This window comes from Xiphias gladius, chromosome 19 (assembly GCF_016859285.1).
Source record: "Xiphias gladius isolate SHS-SW01 ecotype Sanya breed wild chromosome 19, ASM1685928v1, whole genome shotgun sequence".
Lineage (NCBI taxonomy): Eukaryota > Metazoa > Chordata > Actinopteri > Istiophoriformes > Xiphiidae > Xiphias > Xiphias gladius.
This window is the reverse complement of record NC_053418.1, coordinates 15,512,584-15,528,492: the sequence shown is the minus strand read 5'-3', so window position 1 is coordinate 15,528,492 and position 15,909 is coordinate 15,512,584. Positions and strand designations below refer to the sequence as shown.

The window sequence follows — 15,909 nt, the reverse complement described above, 5'->3', positions numbered from 1 at the left end:
AGCTTATACTTAGGGCTGGCTCAGGTGAGCCCTGAACCATCCCCCTTAGTTCTGCTGCTATAGGCCGAGGCTGCTGGAGGAGCACCCATTACACACTGAGAACTCTGTCTCTCTCCCCATATGCATTTATATGACACTACTGCTGCAGGATACAAATTTGCCAGACATCATCATCATTATTGATTGAATAATGATTATATGATTATGATTACGATTAATTTGTGCTGCTATAATTGCTCCTGTTATCATTAACAACCCTATTATACCTATAAGTATCACTATTATTATTACTATTATAATAACCAGTTTGATACAACAGTATATACAGCTGTCCCTCATCTCTCTGACTTATCTCTCCCCCTCTCCCTCCCCTTTCTCCTCACTTCTCCATTTCTCTCTTCTCAGCCCAACTGGTTGAGTCCAGTTCTGTCAGAAGATTCATTTCCACTGTCACCACATGCTTGCTCATGGGGGGAACAGCCATATGAAAGGTGCATTTACAACACAGAAAACTGAGAGCACTGCTGTTGAATGGAAGGGTCAATATGACATTTTTTCATGTATTGTATTTGTAATTGAACTCAGTTGTATTTTGGAGGTGACCTAAAATGTATTTTGAGATAACCAAAAGAAAACAAAGTCTTTACCTGAGAATATTGTTATTGAACTTGTTGTAACTAGCCATCGAAATCATGGAGCCAAATGCTATTCCAATGGAGTTAAACACCTGGGCAGCTGCATTAACCCAAACCTATGATGGAGATAAAGGAGAGCATGAAAATGAACTTTAGTATTGTTTCATTTAATATTGTTTTAAAGGCCCCTGGAAAACTTATTTTCTCAAACAGCTTTTTACCCTAAATAATGGGATCCTACATGAACAAAACATTTTCTGCTAAAGTTTGAAGAGTCTTTGTTCATTCACACAACAGATTTCTGTATTTGTGTTTTTATCTGAGCCTTTCTTACGGCTTTGCAAATTTGATACATAATGATCACTGTTACAGAGAAATACCTAAGATCTAAGATCTGAAATAATGCTTTAAATGTATGTGTTCTTTTTCAATGCACAGAATCACTGATGTTTAAAGTTGAACTATTCTACTACTAAGTTGAACTATTCTCACTGCAGTAAGTATTTATTCCTTTGCTATTAAGGGGCCGTGAGAGACCCAGCTGTAACTGGACCAGACTATTCTGGGAGATTGAAGCTCCTGCTCTGGATTTCACTTAATATCTCAGGGAAACTATCGCTCTAGTTTAGCTTTCTGTCCTCAAAATTTGTCTGGCATTTGTCCCTAAAATCTTCAAAGTAAAATTTTCCACTGCTTAACTTGTACTGAGAACCACCTAAGCAGGGTTTATTGAGTTCATTCCTGAAATGACAGCTTCCCCTTTTTTCTCTTGCAGTTCTGGCTTTTGCTGAGTTTGAACTTTGAACGAAATACAAGATAAAAGCCAATTGTTTGAAAACAGAGACTTCAGTCTAAGAAAATTAATAATATTTGCATTAACTTCCCTGCTGTTTCAGATACACAGTCAAGTAAAATATGGGATTGATATCATTTGTCAACAACTAATGTGTAAGATAAAAATGAATTTGATTTGAACATATAAAAATTGGTTTCTACTATCTGGAACCAATGTATAATCAAAGTCCTTAGGATTAGCCTGCTTCTTTCCATTATTTATTCATTAACAGTCTCACCTTCACTTCAAAAAGTTTGCTCCAGACAGGTGTCACAAAGAAGAGGATACCATTTTTGGCTCCAGGAAGCTGCACATTATTGATGAGCAGGGCCAACAGGATGAAGTATGGAAATACAGCGGTGAAATACACAACCTGTGTGACACAAACAATTAAAAGCATAAATTGATCCATGTGTGGAGAGTGCAAATGCCAATAGATTGGCTGAGGAGTGCTGCTTCAAAAATCCAGGTATCAAAAGATGGGTGCTCTTTGAGCTATCATAAAACTAAAAAGGAGAGAGGTTAGACTTGTACTTTGCTTTGTGATCGATATGTTCTAGCCAAAAAACAGCAGGATGATTTGTGTTTTCATTTCAAATAAACATTTCAATGTGGCCCAGACAAGGTCATTTTAACAAGTCAGGTCAAAAATTCCAGATAATGAATTACTGCACAGTATAGCACATGAAACTGTATGAAGAAAGGTGCATGTTGACTGATTTTCCAATTTCAAAGCCCTTCTCTGTTTCATTTGATCATGTCCTGATCCTGAGTTGTCTGAGCAAACATGTTTGTTTTGCATCTAAAGCCTCTCTTGTATGTTTTACACTAAACTATGTGTCTACTCCCTGAGCATGCAACACACACTGGAGAATATAGTGCATAAAAAGTGAATTGTACAAACATTTTAAAGAAATACATATTTTTTTATTTTTGATCTCATTCTGAGAAAAAAATGACTTACCCTGCAGACTATATACTATATTCCTGTTATCCTATAAACCTCCTTGTCTCCTGTCATTAACTGTGACAAAATGTGAAAGGACTTCAAATAATGATTTCAAATAATAAAATCAAAGAATGGGACCAACACACACACACAAAAATTATTATTCTGACCTTGCCAGTTGATTTGACTCCTTTAAATATACATAAATATACAATGACCCAGGCAATAAAGAGATAGCCAAAGAGTTCCCAGTGAAGGCCACCAACTTCTTCAATGCCACTAGTTTTCTGCAGAAGCCTGTGACTGGAAAAATGGAAAAGGAAGAATGAAAATACAAATACAAAGTGATTCCCATTACAGTATCCTTAAAGCCCCTGGAAACTTGGTTTAAAATCTTGAGTATTTCTCAAAAGCCCATGAATAAATGATTTTAGTTTAAAACTGAAGAAGACTTAATTGTTGAGACCTAATTTTTTAATACTCAAAAACTAAGCTAATCTGCTTTATCAGGACCGTGTGGGTGATGTTTGATCAGATTTGATGGACAGTGGCCTCATGAAATAAAAACACCATCCTACAACAATGTTTCAGCAAATTTTGATTCACATGTCGCTAAACCCTGATTTGTGTACAAAAGGATGTGATATCACATTTTTCCAGCTTAACCCCACACAGAGAAAAAAGAAATATAAAAACATACAATAACAAAATCTCTGGGAGAAAATTTCGCATTCATGTAAGACCCACATCATTCCATCAAAAAAAGATGATTACAAACGTAGGTTTTTCAGGGCCTTTAAGAAAAACACCATATGATTTTAGTGAGAGTTGCTTCTGCAGCTAGAGTAGTGCAATAACTAATGTAAATACATAGAAAGAGCATATTTCTGTAGTTAAAATGCAGTGAAGTTTTCTCACTCAAAGAACTGTTGACTGGCAGACTGCAGGTGGGTGTTGTTGCCGGGGAAACCACTGGAACAGTTTCCGATGTTATTCCAAGTGTTGTTGCAGGACTTCCACGGAAGCACTGCTCCGAACGAGTTGAACAAATAGTAAAGTGCCCAGCTCATGAGCACATTGTAGTACGTGGAGAACACAGAGGAGATAACAACTGTGGCCAGACCAACACCTGCAAAGTGACATGCACCGGGGAAAAGGACACAAAGTAAGAGACGACTCTGCAGAAGTCATGCCATCTGTAGGGGAAAAAACTATGCTTTACTTCTCAAAACTATTACAAAATCCCTCTCAAACCCCATATTTTGCAGTGAGGTGTCAATTATAAGACCTCTATGCTCAACATCTTTGGTTATATTATCTATGAAAAAGGCAAAAAGAGATCTGGATAGATGCCTCAGAGGAGGATCATTCCCAAGCAGAGCAGGAGACGGGAGAGAGAGATCCTCCAGCTGATAAAGGAGCGACTCCTTTTACGAAAATCATAAAGGAAAGCCAAGGACCAGGGGGGCTTGAAGAACCTGTGGAACTACATCAATGAAGACTCACACACCTGATGCGAGCTGAAAGGAGAAGAAGACCAAGACACTGCAGACCACTGAGCAAGGGCTGGAGGACTACATCAAAGACCAGGTAAGTGACAGCCAAAAGGTGAGCCCCCTTGGGTCGCCAGGGCATGTACGTTGTTAACCTGAACCCTCCTCGCAGTTTGACACTACTCACCCCAGATGGTCTGAGGTCAAACGGGTGGCAGAGCAAGCGAGAGCTACATCAGCACCCAGACCAAATGGCGTACCCTATAGGGTGTACAAGAGCTGGCCCACACTTGTGGAGATTTTGCTGATTAGTGGTCAGGAGCCCAAGATGTCTTATGTTGAAAATACTTATTGAAGCTTGGCCAAGGAGAATGGAGAAATTGTAAATACAAGTTTATACACATGAGGCCATCTCCATTCTGAAGCTCATTCCCCTGTGCTCAGACTTTTAACCTTTACAGATTATGCTGCAAATACTTTATGCCCAGAAATGGTCAGGCTCAATGCCTCCACAGTGTGTGGAGTTAGTCTATTGACTACTCTGTAAACAGGGAAATATTTTTACCCATGACAGTTCCGACCACGTTGCATGTAGCCTTCAGTATAACATCAGTGCATCCTGGTCTGGCGCCACTGTTATCTGGCTATGCCCATGGATTCTAGCAGTCCCCAATCTATGGCATTTAGGCAGGTAAAAACAGCCATCTCCTTTGACTTTGGCTCCTACAGCAATGCTGCTTCACTTTTATCAGAAGGGCTCTGTTTTCCCCAAATGTCATACAGCTGCTCAACGTCTCAAGGAGAGAAGACAGTGTGCCTTTTAGAAAGATTTGCTTCTGTTTCGCTTGAGACCTCAAGGCCCATGCTTGACCTGCGTAACCCAAAAGAAAATTCCCTAACACCAGTCAGGTCAACAACTCCCAGCCCTACGGAGTTACATGGATGACTTCACCAGCCTCCTTCAGACAGCAGCACCAACCTGTGCAAAACCTTGGAAGGCTTTAAACAGCCTTGACGTAAGCCTGGCATGGATGTCGCCATGACCGGGTCCTGCGTAAGCAGGCCAAAATCCTTGAGGTACGCAGGCTAGAAGCAAATAGGACCAGCCGAATCCAGTTTTTCAGGCAAGAGGGTGTGGCTCAGAGCAACAGCACAAGCGGGCGGAGCCTCTTGGCAACCGAAGGTGAGTGGAACATGACAGTGGAACTTGACCGCCCAGTTGAAGTTCCCACAAGAGATCACCACAAACTTCCTATAGCCAAATATTGGACTCTGGTCCACCTCTACTAGGACAGTCATTATGGCTGAATTGTGTCTTCCATGGAGAGAGGGAATGGATGCTGCCTTCCAGAGAAAGAATGAAAAGATCACAGAGCTATCAGCTGTGTGCTTGCAAACAGGGTGGAGTCCTCCAAGAGATGTAAATTATTTAGTTTTTCAAAACCTGTGGTTTTTAACCGTGTATAAGGTTTCAGGTTCTGTGTGTATGCCTGTGTGCATGTGCGTTTCTAGTTTTTTCACCTGTCTCCTATTCGGGAAATTCAGAGCAATGACTAAGCTCAAGAGCCTGGCCTCTAGGATGCCTGCTCAATGACACTTCAGTAGAGTGGTAAGGTTCAAAACTACATCTTTTTAAATACAGGAAGACTACTTACAAAGTATCTAGGAGAAAATATTTCACAACATTTGCTTCTTCTGTATAAAATATCATTTCTGGGAAACCAGCGCTAATTTTTGTACTATCTGACAAAACAAAAGAACTGCAAACTATTATATTCTCAGAGCAGTAGTTTAAAGAAATATTTCAACATTCTGGGAAATTCGCTTATTTTCTTTCTTGGGAGTTGGATGAGAAGATTGTTACCCCTCTCATGTATGGTAAATAAAGTGTGTAGCTGGAGCTAGCAGCCAGTAATCTTATTTTAAGCAGAAAGACTGCAGATGACCCTATCTAGCCTGCCTCTGTGCAAAGGTAACAAAATTGCGTACCAGCACATCTAAATAAATTAACACATTAAATTAACACATTACATCTTGTTTGTTTAATCTGTATAATACGTGGGAAAAAACTACAAAGTTGCATGGCAACTAGTCCTGGCAAAGAAATAATCTAGCTATAACCCCACGTAACAACTAACTGTCATGTTTACTTCATGTTTTGTATGAAGCCAAACTAGTTGATCATGTAAGCATATAATAAGCATATTTCCAAAAACTGCTTAGTTATTCCTGTTCCTGAACTTTTGCATCAAATTAGTATCTTTGTTACATTTGATGTTTGAGAATGAATGAGATCTGTTTTACCACTAATGGCAACAAAATCTCTGTCTTTGAAGGAAATGTCTCTCCGCTGTTTTTCAGAGGTACATAAAAACTTTGCTTCCTGAAAACATTTTTGGTACTTGTTGTGGAAAGAGGCTGGAATGCCGTGCTCCACTGGACCCAATGTCAGTGTTAAAATTGAAGGAGAGGCAGCTGAAAAACAGCTCTGTGTCAACATAATGAAAGAGGTAAAGGAAGCCCCCTCTGAGCTCTAGGATCAGCTAGAACCACTGGGTATGGTCCACGTTAAGCACTCCTTCCTTTGTTATTGCCTGTTTGCCTCTTTCGCTCTACACATCTAGCTTACATGGCTGGCTGCTCCACTGGTACACCAGACACACTCTAAGTAACTATAGTGATGTGTCATTTCAAACTACCTAAACATTTCAGTCTGCTGGACCCAAAAACGAGGCAGAGCAGACAAAGATGGAAGAAATCAGTTCAAGCCATCCTCTTCTGTCTCCAGTCATGCCTCTCATGTCCACTAGATGCCTTCAGTGGGACAAATTAGACAACCAACAAAGAGTGGCAGAAAATTTAACCAGTAAAGATTTCATATGCTACGATTAATCCTACAGCAGTAAATTAAACATGAGCGTATTCGTTAATTTGTGATAGATATTTGTGGGCATCTAAATCACTGATCACAGGTACATCACAGTAAACTGCACTTGAGTTGCATAGGGAAATCATTCAAAAGAACATACAGAAAAAAACTACCTGCTTTTGGCCCTTGTTTAGCACAGAGCATTAACCAGGAAGAAATGAGCGATAAATCAAGTGAAGGACCCATACGTTTTGACCGGGTAGATAATCTCTGTCTTTAAGGAGATAAGAAAACTATGGAGAAAAATCTTAAATTAGAACAAGACAGACAGCATTTTCAATTCACACCCATAAGTACTGATTGTTGATGGCTGGGCTCTTGTTTGATTTTGACAGTGATCGGTTTGATAAGCTGCCAAATGACTGTCGGTGCTCTCTGAGTCCACACATCCCAGTTCACTCATATGATTGACTTATAATTTTGCAAACACCTCCTTATGTGAGGGATTTTTTTCATGAGCACTTTAAGACTTTAAACAAACAATCCATTACACTGAGCCATGATTTGCCAGATTTTTACAACTTGTTTAAACAACTAATGTAGACTGTAAGAGCACACCTTCAGTCACCCACGTTTGATTTAACTATCATTCAAATATGCAGAATTTTACGAATATTGGTTCATGTTTGAATTATTTGACCATCTTCATTGTGAATTAAAATACATTGAATCCCAGAGAATTTACTATTGAAATAGATAAAGAGGTCAAAAAAGACAATGATTTTAATGATTGTAAATTTTGCTTAACAAGTTCTCATCCATCAACATGTGAAAAAAAAATTCATTTATCAAACAGAAAAAAAACAGATTATATTACAAATTAATTAAAAACATAATGACAGACATTAATAGATCATAAATGTGTAAGATTTTTTTTTAAAAATGTCATTAAAGCAGTAGGTCCTGAGAAACTAGTGAAAAAAGGGTCCGAAATTTCCTATCTAACAATGTAAAAAAAAAAAAAAAATTTAAAGGACTCCTGAAAAAGCTAAAAGCTTGTTCCTTGGCTCCTGGCCTAAGTTTTCCATTATTATATTTGTAGATATCTTGACAGTCAAACAAGCCGCATTCAAGACCCCCTTGGCAGGTGTAAAAAGACATAATAACCTATCAAACATGACACATTCTATCACTTACTGTATGGCAAGTTCACTCAGTGCTAGCCACTGTGTAAAACTACTGACACAGCTCTTCCAAGTGCCTTTTTGTAAATGCAATTGTGCAGGTTTATTACAACCTGAATAAAGATTTGTCTGTCTCTTTCAGTCTGGATTTCAGTCTTTAGGTGAGATGTGAGGAAAAAAATGGAAAGTTTGTGGCCAAGATAACAGAAAAGAAATATGACATCCCTTCACTACATTAACCATTACGTATGTACGGAATACTTCTAATTAGAAGTAGAATTTGCTGTAATTTATGCTGTGCATGGCATAGCAACTTTATGCCCCCTTCCGATTCATGGGTGGAGACAAGCTAGACATTAGCAGAGAGGAGAAGTGACATGTTTGATAAGGCACATGCGTCATACCTGCTTTTCAGTTTCTCTGTCAATTTAGCCATACATCCCCAGACCAATCCTGAAGGGGGGTCTCTGCACCGACTTGAAATACATGACTGGGAAAGATTTCACTGCATTCCTCCTTTATAGAAGGATCTACTGCTGTTTCATTTTTCTTACGTACCTGTGAGTTAGCGAATATGTCATGTTACCTGTTCTTTGTTCTGACAACCACGTGTTAATAGGAACAGCAGCTGCACATGCGTTTTGTTACAACTAACAGGAACTAGTGCTAACTTTAACATCATGTTATATTTACTATATTTAATCAAGCAATCATCACTGCTAGTAAAATTTGTTAGTACACCACTACAGGCTACTATATTGTTTTTTTCTTATTTCTTGTTTTCTATACTGTTCAGCTGTACATGTTGTTTCCCAAATAAATATCATTACCGACTAGCTACTGCATTTACCTGTTCCGCCCATGGAGATAAATAAAGTTGTTTCTAATCTTGTATTTTCACTTTTCACCACAAATGTTAAATACAATCGCATTTAGAAGTGAGCACAGCACACATGCATACATAAATGTCCTGGGCATTTGTATGCAGGCTCAGTTAGTCAAAAAAAACCACTGTCTTTGTTAATGAAGGAAAATCCATCAGATGTTAATTCCCATCACATGAGAGGAGCCTTTGGCCTGGAGAGTCACTCACCTTTAAACAAAGGACAAATTTTGGCGAGAGCATGCACTGGCCCTAAACGAGTGTACTGCCCGATGGCAAACTCCATGAAGAGCAGAGGAATACCACACAGGAGCACCATGGTGAGATAAGGGATCATGAAGGCTCCTGAATCAGAAGAACAGAAAAGAACAGTGCGCAGCTGATACTTTAAGCATCTGCTGAGTATATCAAATACTGTATCTGTAACGCTGCCTCAAGAGATAAATATGATGTGGCAGCTGCTGTGTCATTGTTTAGATAAAGCATGCATACTTACTATATAACAGATTTTTTAAGTTGTTACGGGTGACTTTATAACTGGTTAATAAATTATTAAATAATGCATAACATATTACTAAAACTGTGGTAATGTATTGTTAGAACATAATTTGGGGGTGCCAGGTTTTGAGCCCTCGTGGTAATTATCTTCTGTATACTGAGCTTGCTTTGTCTTTTTAGAAAGACTTGTCCTTTAATCAGGAAAGACACGTCCCATGGGCTGTTTAAAGCTCTATTCAAGAGGAATACTCAGATCTGGGCAACTATGATTTATGAATGACTTTCTTTTATGTAACCATTAACTGCAGGCACGATGGCTTATCAATGTACACCCACACTTTAATAAATAATAAACCAGAACACTTATGTCACTTCAGTGGAAATTAAAGTGATCAAGTCCTGAAACTCTTAACTGCTTAACAAAACTCTATGGTTTCTATGGTGAATCTTGCTGAGCCATTCTTACAAAACAGTAAAATCATGACTAAGAGAGAGAGTTTGCTTTTCCGTATGGTGATTACTAATAATCACATTTATTACTCCCTTTTTTTTTTTTCAAAACTGCTGGTGTAGAACATTTGGATGAGAATATTTTCAGTTTCACAAAAGGTATGAAAGTCTGTCTAATTAACGTATTTCAGCTCCAGGCACCAATCCCTAACCTCTTAACTGTCACTGTGTTTGCCTTTTTTCTCCATAGGCTGAAGAAGACATATTTTATAACATATAACAAATCTCCAGATAAAATATGGCTTTGTCAGGTTTAAACAGTGGATCCGGTTCGTATTTTCCAATTTTTTTCCCCTCCTGTCCAAAGACATGCAGGTGAGCTGGGGGCTACTCTAAAATTAAGAGGAGGTGTGATTGTGAGTGTTCCTTCACACATCTTCCCCAGTATTTGCTGGGATGGGCTCCGGCCGCCCGAAGCAACAAACCAACAAAAGACTCCGGTGAAACCCACACTCCTTGGCGGCCTAGTACTTTCCCTCCCTTTCTCCGAAATACTAATAACTATAATTATAGTTTAAATACTCCTGTCCCACCAGTCCAGGCTGGTTCCAGTGGCTATTCTACCAATTTTGTCGGTTAGATAACAGTACCACCCTTGAGAAGCCATTATGCAAATATGTACAGATGCAAGTTAAAGACGAGCATCTCGGCGTTCTTGACCTCTTGGACAATCTCACCTCCACCGCTACTGTAGCACAGATACGGAAACCTCCAGACATTGCCCAGTCCCACCGCGTACCCCACCGTGGCCAGGATGAACTCCAGCCGCCCACTCCATGTGGGTCTCTGAGCCTCTGCATCCGCAGTCCTCTCGGCGATCACTTTGATTTCCCGCTGTTGCAGAGCATATTCTCTACCATCCGACGGTATCCTTGACTTTTCGGGACCGACCTCCATTGTAGCCTATTAGAGATGAGAGTAAAGTTACGTTTTTTACCATCACAGCCAGGTGTTGTTGTTCGATACTCTATCAGACATCGGAAAAATGACAAATCCGTTAAAACGTAGAACCAGCTACATCGATTATGGATCAGCCCCTGATAAATCGTTATCTCCAGGTCTCTATGATATCATCAGACCGACAATGGAGCTCCTAAACATCTGGTTTTTTAACAATGATTCATGATTTTCAATAAAAAACCAATAATATGCGCCATTAAGACAGTAAGGATGTCATATAACACAATGACCAAGCAAGCACATTCAAAGCCCACCGCGCGTCTTCCTCTTCCAGCCAAGTCGGTCTAGTGTAATGGGACACAAGGTCCTTTTCCATCCAGACTGGTTCAAACAGTGTCAAGCGAGCATGGATGTTTTAGAGGAGCCCTTTTCCAAAATAAAAGCCGAATTGAAATCGTTATTTCGTAGGTAAACAGGTGTGTCAAAAGAAGGCTCTTCCAAAACGTCCGGTGTTTTGCACTGGAGGCAACACATATGTTAATAATGTTAAGTGCCATGAAGTTGCACCTTTCACAGCAGTGAGATAGAGTGACTTCTTGGTGCGCACCATCAACACTGGCACTTCTGTTAAAAACTAGTTTAGGAATATACACTATATCAATTAAGGCAGAACCCTACATTATTTCCTAATCTTGTGGCCCTTTGTCAAATTCTAGTTTAGGAATATGCACCACGAGAAAAAATAGAACTAAAACTTGTGTTTAATCCAAATACCACAAATTAAATGACAGCAAAAACCTGGGGCCTGGGGGTTTTGCACAAGATGTGCACAAGAAGAAAGAAAAATTGAATTGACAGTTAAAATCAACCCAAGAAAAAAACTGGTCACCTAAACACAGCCTGTGTTGAACACTGTGATGTTACATATTACATTATAAAATACCTCTGCATTTCATTTAGCTCTAAGATCAGCCCCTGCTACAGCAAATGGACAATAAGAGGTGTGGCTTTGATCTCCAAATTTCCTACTTAATTTATGACAAATAAATAAACAGCTGAAAGCTAACGTTTGCTGTTAGATGGCCGAATTAGATCAGACTCACTCCACCAAGACCCTATAGCTTTCCTGTGGACGGAGAAGACAAACGCTAGGCACACAGTCATTTGGTTCTTTTATTTTGAAGACAAAATCTGTGAGTTCCAATCGCGTTTTTCTTTATTATTTGAAAGAATGTGTCCAAAAAAAAAAAATCATTGCTGGCGGAACCTGTGCAACGCTTTCACGCAGCATCATAATAGCCTGTGGTGGACGTTTCATTGCGAAATACGGGAACTGCGTGTGACACTGGCATTATAAAGTTTACTGCAGCCCATTACATGCACAGTAAAAATGTTCTCTTTTCCACGCAGATTACAGCTGCGCGTTTTAGTCTAAACGGGGGTGGCTGCTGTTTCCAGACACAGCAAAAAGCAAGCAGTAAAGCCGACAAGGTCACATTTTTGAGGAGCGAAAGGCAGCGAGATGAGAGGAGTGGCTTCACAGCGTACATAACTGCCCGGCCGGGGACACTGGTCCGCTTCCTGTCTGACCAGTCATCGGACTCCGTGGGTATACGTTGGCGTTGCGTCAGACACTTAAAGAGCGGTCGTAGAAGAGACGTTCGCCTTCTAGAATGGTCCAATTCGCAATCAGAATCTTAAACGACTTTGTCGTTGTACACTTTCTCGGTAATACTGCAGACTGGTACTGTCACTGGTGTGTGTTCAGGAATTTTTTCTTTTTTTTTTTTTTTAATAATTAGCCGGAACTAATGGCTGCATTAATACTTAAAAATCGTTTACTAATGCTTTACAGATGCATGTCTAATAACGATAACTTCTGGGTTGCCAGGTTGCGGAAAAATCCTCCTTCGGGATGACACTTTGAAAGCACTGACATTCTTTACGAAGACCCCTCCAAGCCAGAAGGTCTGCAGTTATATATGTAATTCATCAACAAAGGGTGGTAAAGTTTCCCGCTTTCTACTAAGTCATCTTGTGTGCAGTTCTAAATATTAGTCAGGCATTAATAAAGGGTGATGGGTTTCTATTAAAGGGTTCTACCGTAATCCATCAAGTCTGCAGCTGTGTTATGTTAATAAACTGTTCATGAATGGATTTTGATCCAGATGTACTGCAGCCCTTTTCCGGAAGAAAGGTGGTCAAACAATCCATTGGAGACATCTACCCAATGAATTAAAGAGCTAAAAAGACAAACATGTCATGCTGGAGGAGGATTCTCCACAACCTTGCAACCCAAAAGTTGTTATTAATGGTTTATAAGTGATCTATAGTGTTGGTAAATGATTTATTAACCATTAATATAGCCATTAATTAAGGATTATAAACCTTTTTATAAATGGTGCCATATCAGAAAATGTACCAACATTTCTTTTTTGAATGTTAGTTTATTTGCAAATTTCAATAAAAACTAGAAAAATGGGGGGGGGGGTTAAAACATTTGACTAGTAGTATATGGAGACAAAATATGCAGTACAACTGTAGATTTTACTAGAACCTTTTTTTTACATAATTTGTGCTGACATCGAGGGAATTAAAGTTTACCCATTTGTACCTGGTTGAAAAGAAGTTATTCAGTAATAGGGTCAGAAAGCATCACAATGAAAACTGTGTTATGAAGACAGACTCTCTAGCAACAATTTAAACTCTGTCAAACAGAAAACAAACCCAGGCACTAAGGCAAAATACGTCTAAGTTTTAGCTGAGAGAGCTTTTTAAAGTGACTCAACTCTGGTATTGTTTTAGGTCATGTTTAGGGTGGAGTCAAACCTAGGTCCAATGTGGCATTACGACTGTATTTATTTACAGTGTATTTACTGAAATAAATACACTGTAAATAAATACAGTCATAAATACCTTTCAATATCATATATGTACAGCATTATGCTTTGTCCAAAGAGGACACCAACTGTGCTTTATCAGAGGGGTTTCTCACAGACTGTCTCCACAAACAAAGAAGAAAAGATGAATAACCACTTTATCAGGAATAATCTCCTGATTAAAGCTTGACTGTGGACAGTTTACTACTATTTGAGTTTTCTCCATTATTTGAATGTAGTGTTCGAAAAATAATGGGCCATTTACAATTTTTTTTTTTTTTTTTTACAATCATCCAAAAGGTATATTCCAGGTTGCAAAACAGTAAATATATGCGCCAAATTTTCAAAACTCTTCTATAAAATTAAGTAGTGAGGTCTCAAGAGAAAATGCTGTAATTAAAAAAAATCCTTAACTCAAGACAGCAAAGAAAGAAAGAAAGAAAGCTTCTTTTTCGACACAAAGTACATCAAACCACAAGTCCACGTGTTGAGTAAAAATAATATTACATTCTGTAACTTAACGGTATCAAAATGTTTTATGCTGTTCATTTACTTTCCATTAACATCAAGCCAGAGATTTTCACCCACATCACACCTACTGCCATACTGGCTTGACCAGACACCTTGAACAAAAACATTCATTGCCTCTGCAATGATGTCATCACAAGGTGTGATCTAGACATGAGATTTGTGTTTGGAAACTACCACTGCCATGTTGAACATTTTGAAGATTGGTGCGCATGGTGGACTATAGAGATATCTCTGGAAGTGTGATATGTGCAACTGTTGCTCCTTCATTTGCCGAACTTATACTGACACACTTTATCTGTCTAATAGCTGCATATCTTACTGTTTCTGACTCAATTTTTAATATAAAGTTGGCGATACATACTTTAAACACTTTAATACTTTGATCATTGAGTCCAATCAGCATCTCTCTCAGAAATATTCTAATCCGGTGAATGAGATGATACTGGAAACACAGATATCTCTTCATTGGGAATTGAGTACATTGGGAGCAGACGATTCTCTGCTGAAATCTCATTGCCTGCACTTTTGTAAAGTGATCTGCAAACCATGCTTTTTATGTAAGCTATGGGAAAGCCATAACCCTTTTTGTTAATAATTTGGCCACTTTAAGGCCGTCAAATAAACACATTAATAACAAATTCTATCCCCATCAGAACTGTATTCTTTGCAGTTTGAATACAGCTCTCAAAACCTAAGTGTTGGGAAATATACAGATAATATGACAAAACCATTAATTTAATTATTTATTTACTGATTTTTTTTTTTATTTCCTAAATTTTCTAACATTTCAAAACCTCTGTATTTCTGAAATTCAGACTATGGCCCTGTTTACTGTGGCACACTGTTTCTGGGGAAAGGCTTGAATACACAGGAATTTGAATTTTGAGTATTGTGTATTTGAGCAGGTTAAACTCAAACAAATTACATAAAAAACAACAATGGAAATTAATATGCAGGGGAGGGGGGAAAACAAAAGATCTGATTGGTTAAAGACATACACCCAGTTGCCAGTTTATTAGGTACACCTAGCTAAAACTAATGCAGTCTATTACAACAGTCCTGCAATAAATCCTCATTCGTGACAGTTATAGGGTTTAGTGTTTGTTGAAACTGTTTTGAAGAGGTGTTGATTCAACTGTGTGATCATTTTAGTAAGGCTGCAGAGCTGTGGTGCTGTTGAACTGCATTGTGCTATACTGAGAGGTGTTTCTATTATTTTGCCCACCCCATTTATATCAGCTGTGGTAGGCTAAGTAACAGAAACCCCTCTCTGTATAATGCAATATAGTTCAACAGCACCATAAACTGCAGCCTCCAAAATGACCGTAAAGTTGAATCAATACCTCTCTGAAACTGGCCTGGGGACAAAAAAAAATTCACAAAACAGAGATTATAATTATAATAATCATTATAACAAATACTTCTACAAAATAGCATATTGTTAACCTGAGATTTAAATCTTTTTTTATTGGTTTGTATGACTTTAAGGAGGGTAAACTGTCTGTGTGACTAAATGAGAAAAAGGACTTTCATTACTCCTGTAGCTTAGTGAAAATGTGTGACTACTTCAGTGTAATGGCAATGCAGTCGTTCTGGCAGCGGATAGCCAACTTTTACCAACTTCAGTTTTCTCCTGCTTCCAGGTGCTGCAGCTGAGCCCTTCCGCTCTCCGTACAGGAATTTGTAGGCTGCATTACGTCAGTTATCTTGCCAGCGGCGAGAAAGCGCCTCCGTCCCGGAGCA

The 15,909-nt window shown here is 38.8% G+C and overlaps 1 protein-coding gene across 3 annotated transcripts in view; it reads right to left on the bottom strand.

Moving 5' to 3' along the window:
* si:ch211-225b11.1 (uncharacterized protein LOC561694 homolog) overlaps positions 1 to 15,880 on the bottom strand; it is a 29,036-nt gene extending 13,156 nt beyond the window's left edge. The window contains exons 1-7 of one of the 3 annotated variants that reach the window (XM_040155499.1): positions 15,788 to 15,880; positions 10,534 to 10,759; positions 9,059 to 9,193; positions 3,338 to 3,548; positions 2,590 to 2,722; positions 1,709 to 1,843; positions 648 to 751 (exon numbers count right to left, since the gene is read on the bottom strand). In XM_040155499.1, coding sequence (XP_040011433.1) covers positions 648 to 751; positions 1,709 to 1,843; positions 2,590 to 2,722; positions 3,338 to 3,548; positions 9,059 to 9,193; positions 10,534 to 10,753 — 938 coding nt within the window. In that variant the 5' untranslated portion in view covers positions 10,754 to 10,759; positions 15,788 to 15,880. Of the gene's footprint in view, positions 1 to 647; positions 752 to 1,708; positions 1,844 to 2,589; positions 2,723 to 3,337; positions 3,549 to 6,954; positions 7,075 to 9,058; positions 9,194 to 10,533; positions 10,760 to 11,070; positions 11,127 to 15,787 lie in introns of those variants that run through there. The other 2 variants (XM_040155498.1, XM_040155500.1) reach the window with 2 other exon arrangements.
* Between the last annotated feature and the right edge of the window lie 29 nt (positions 15,881 to 15,909).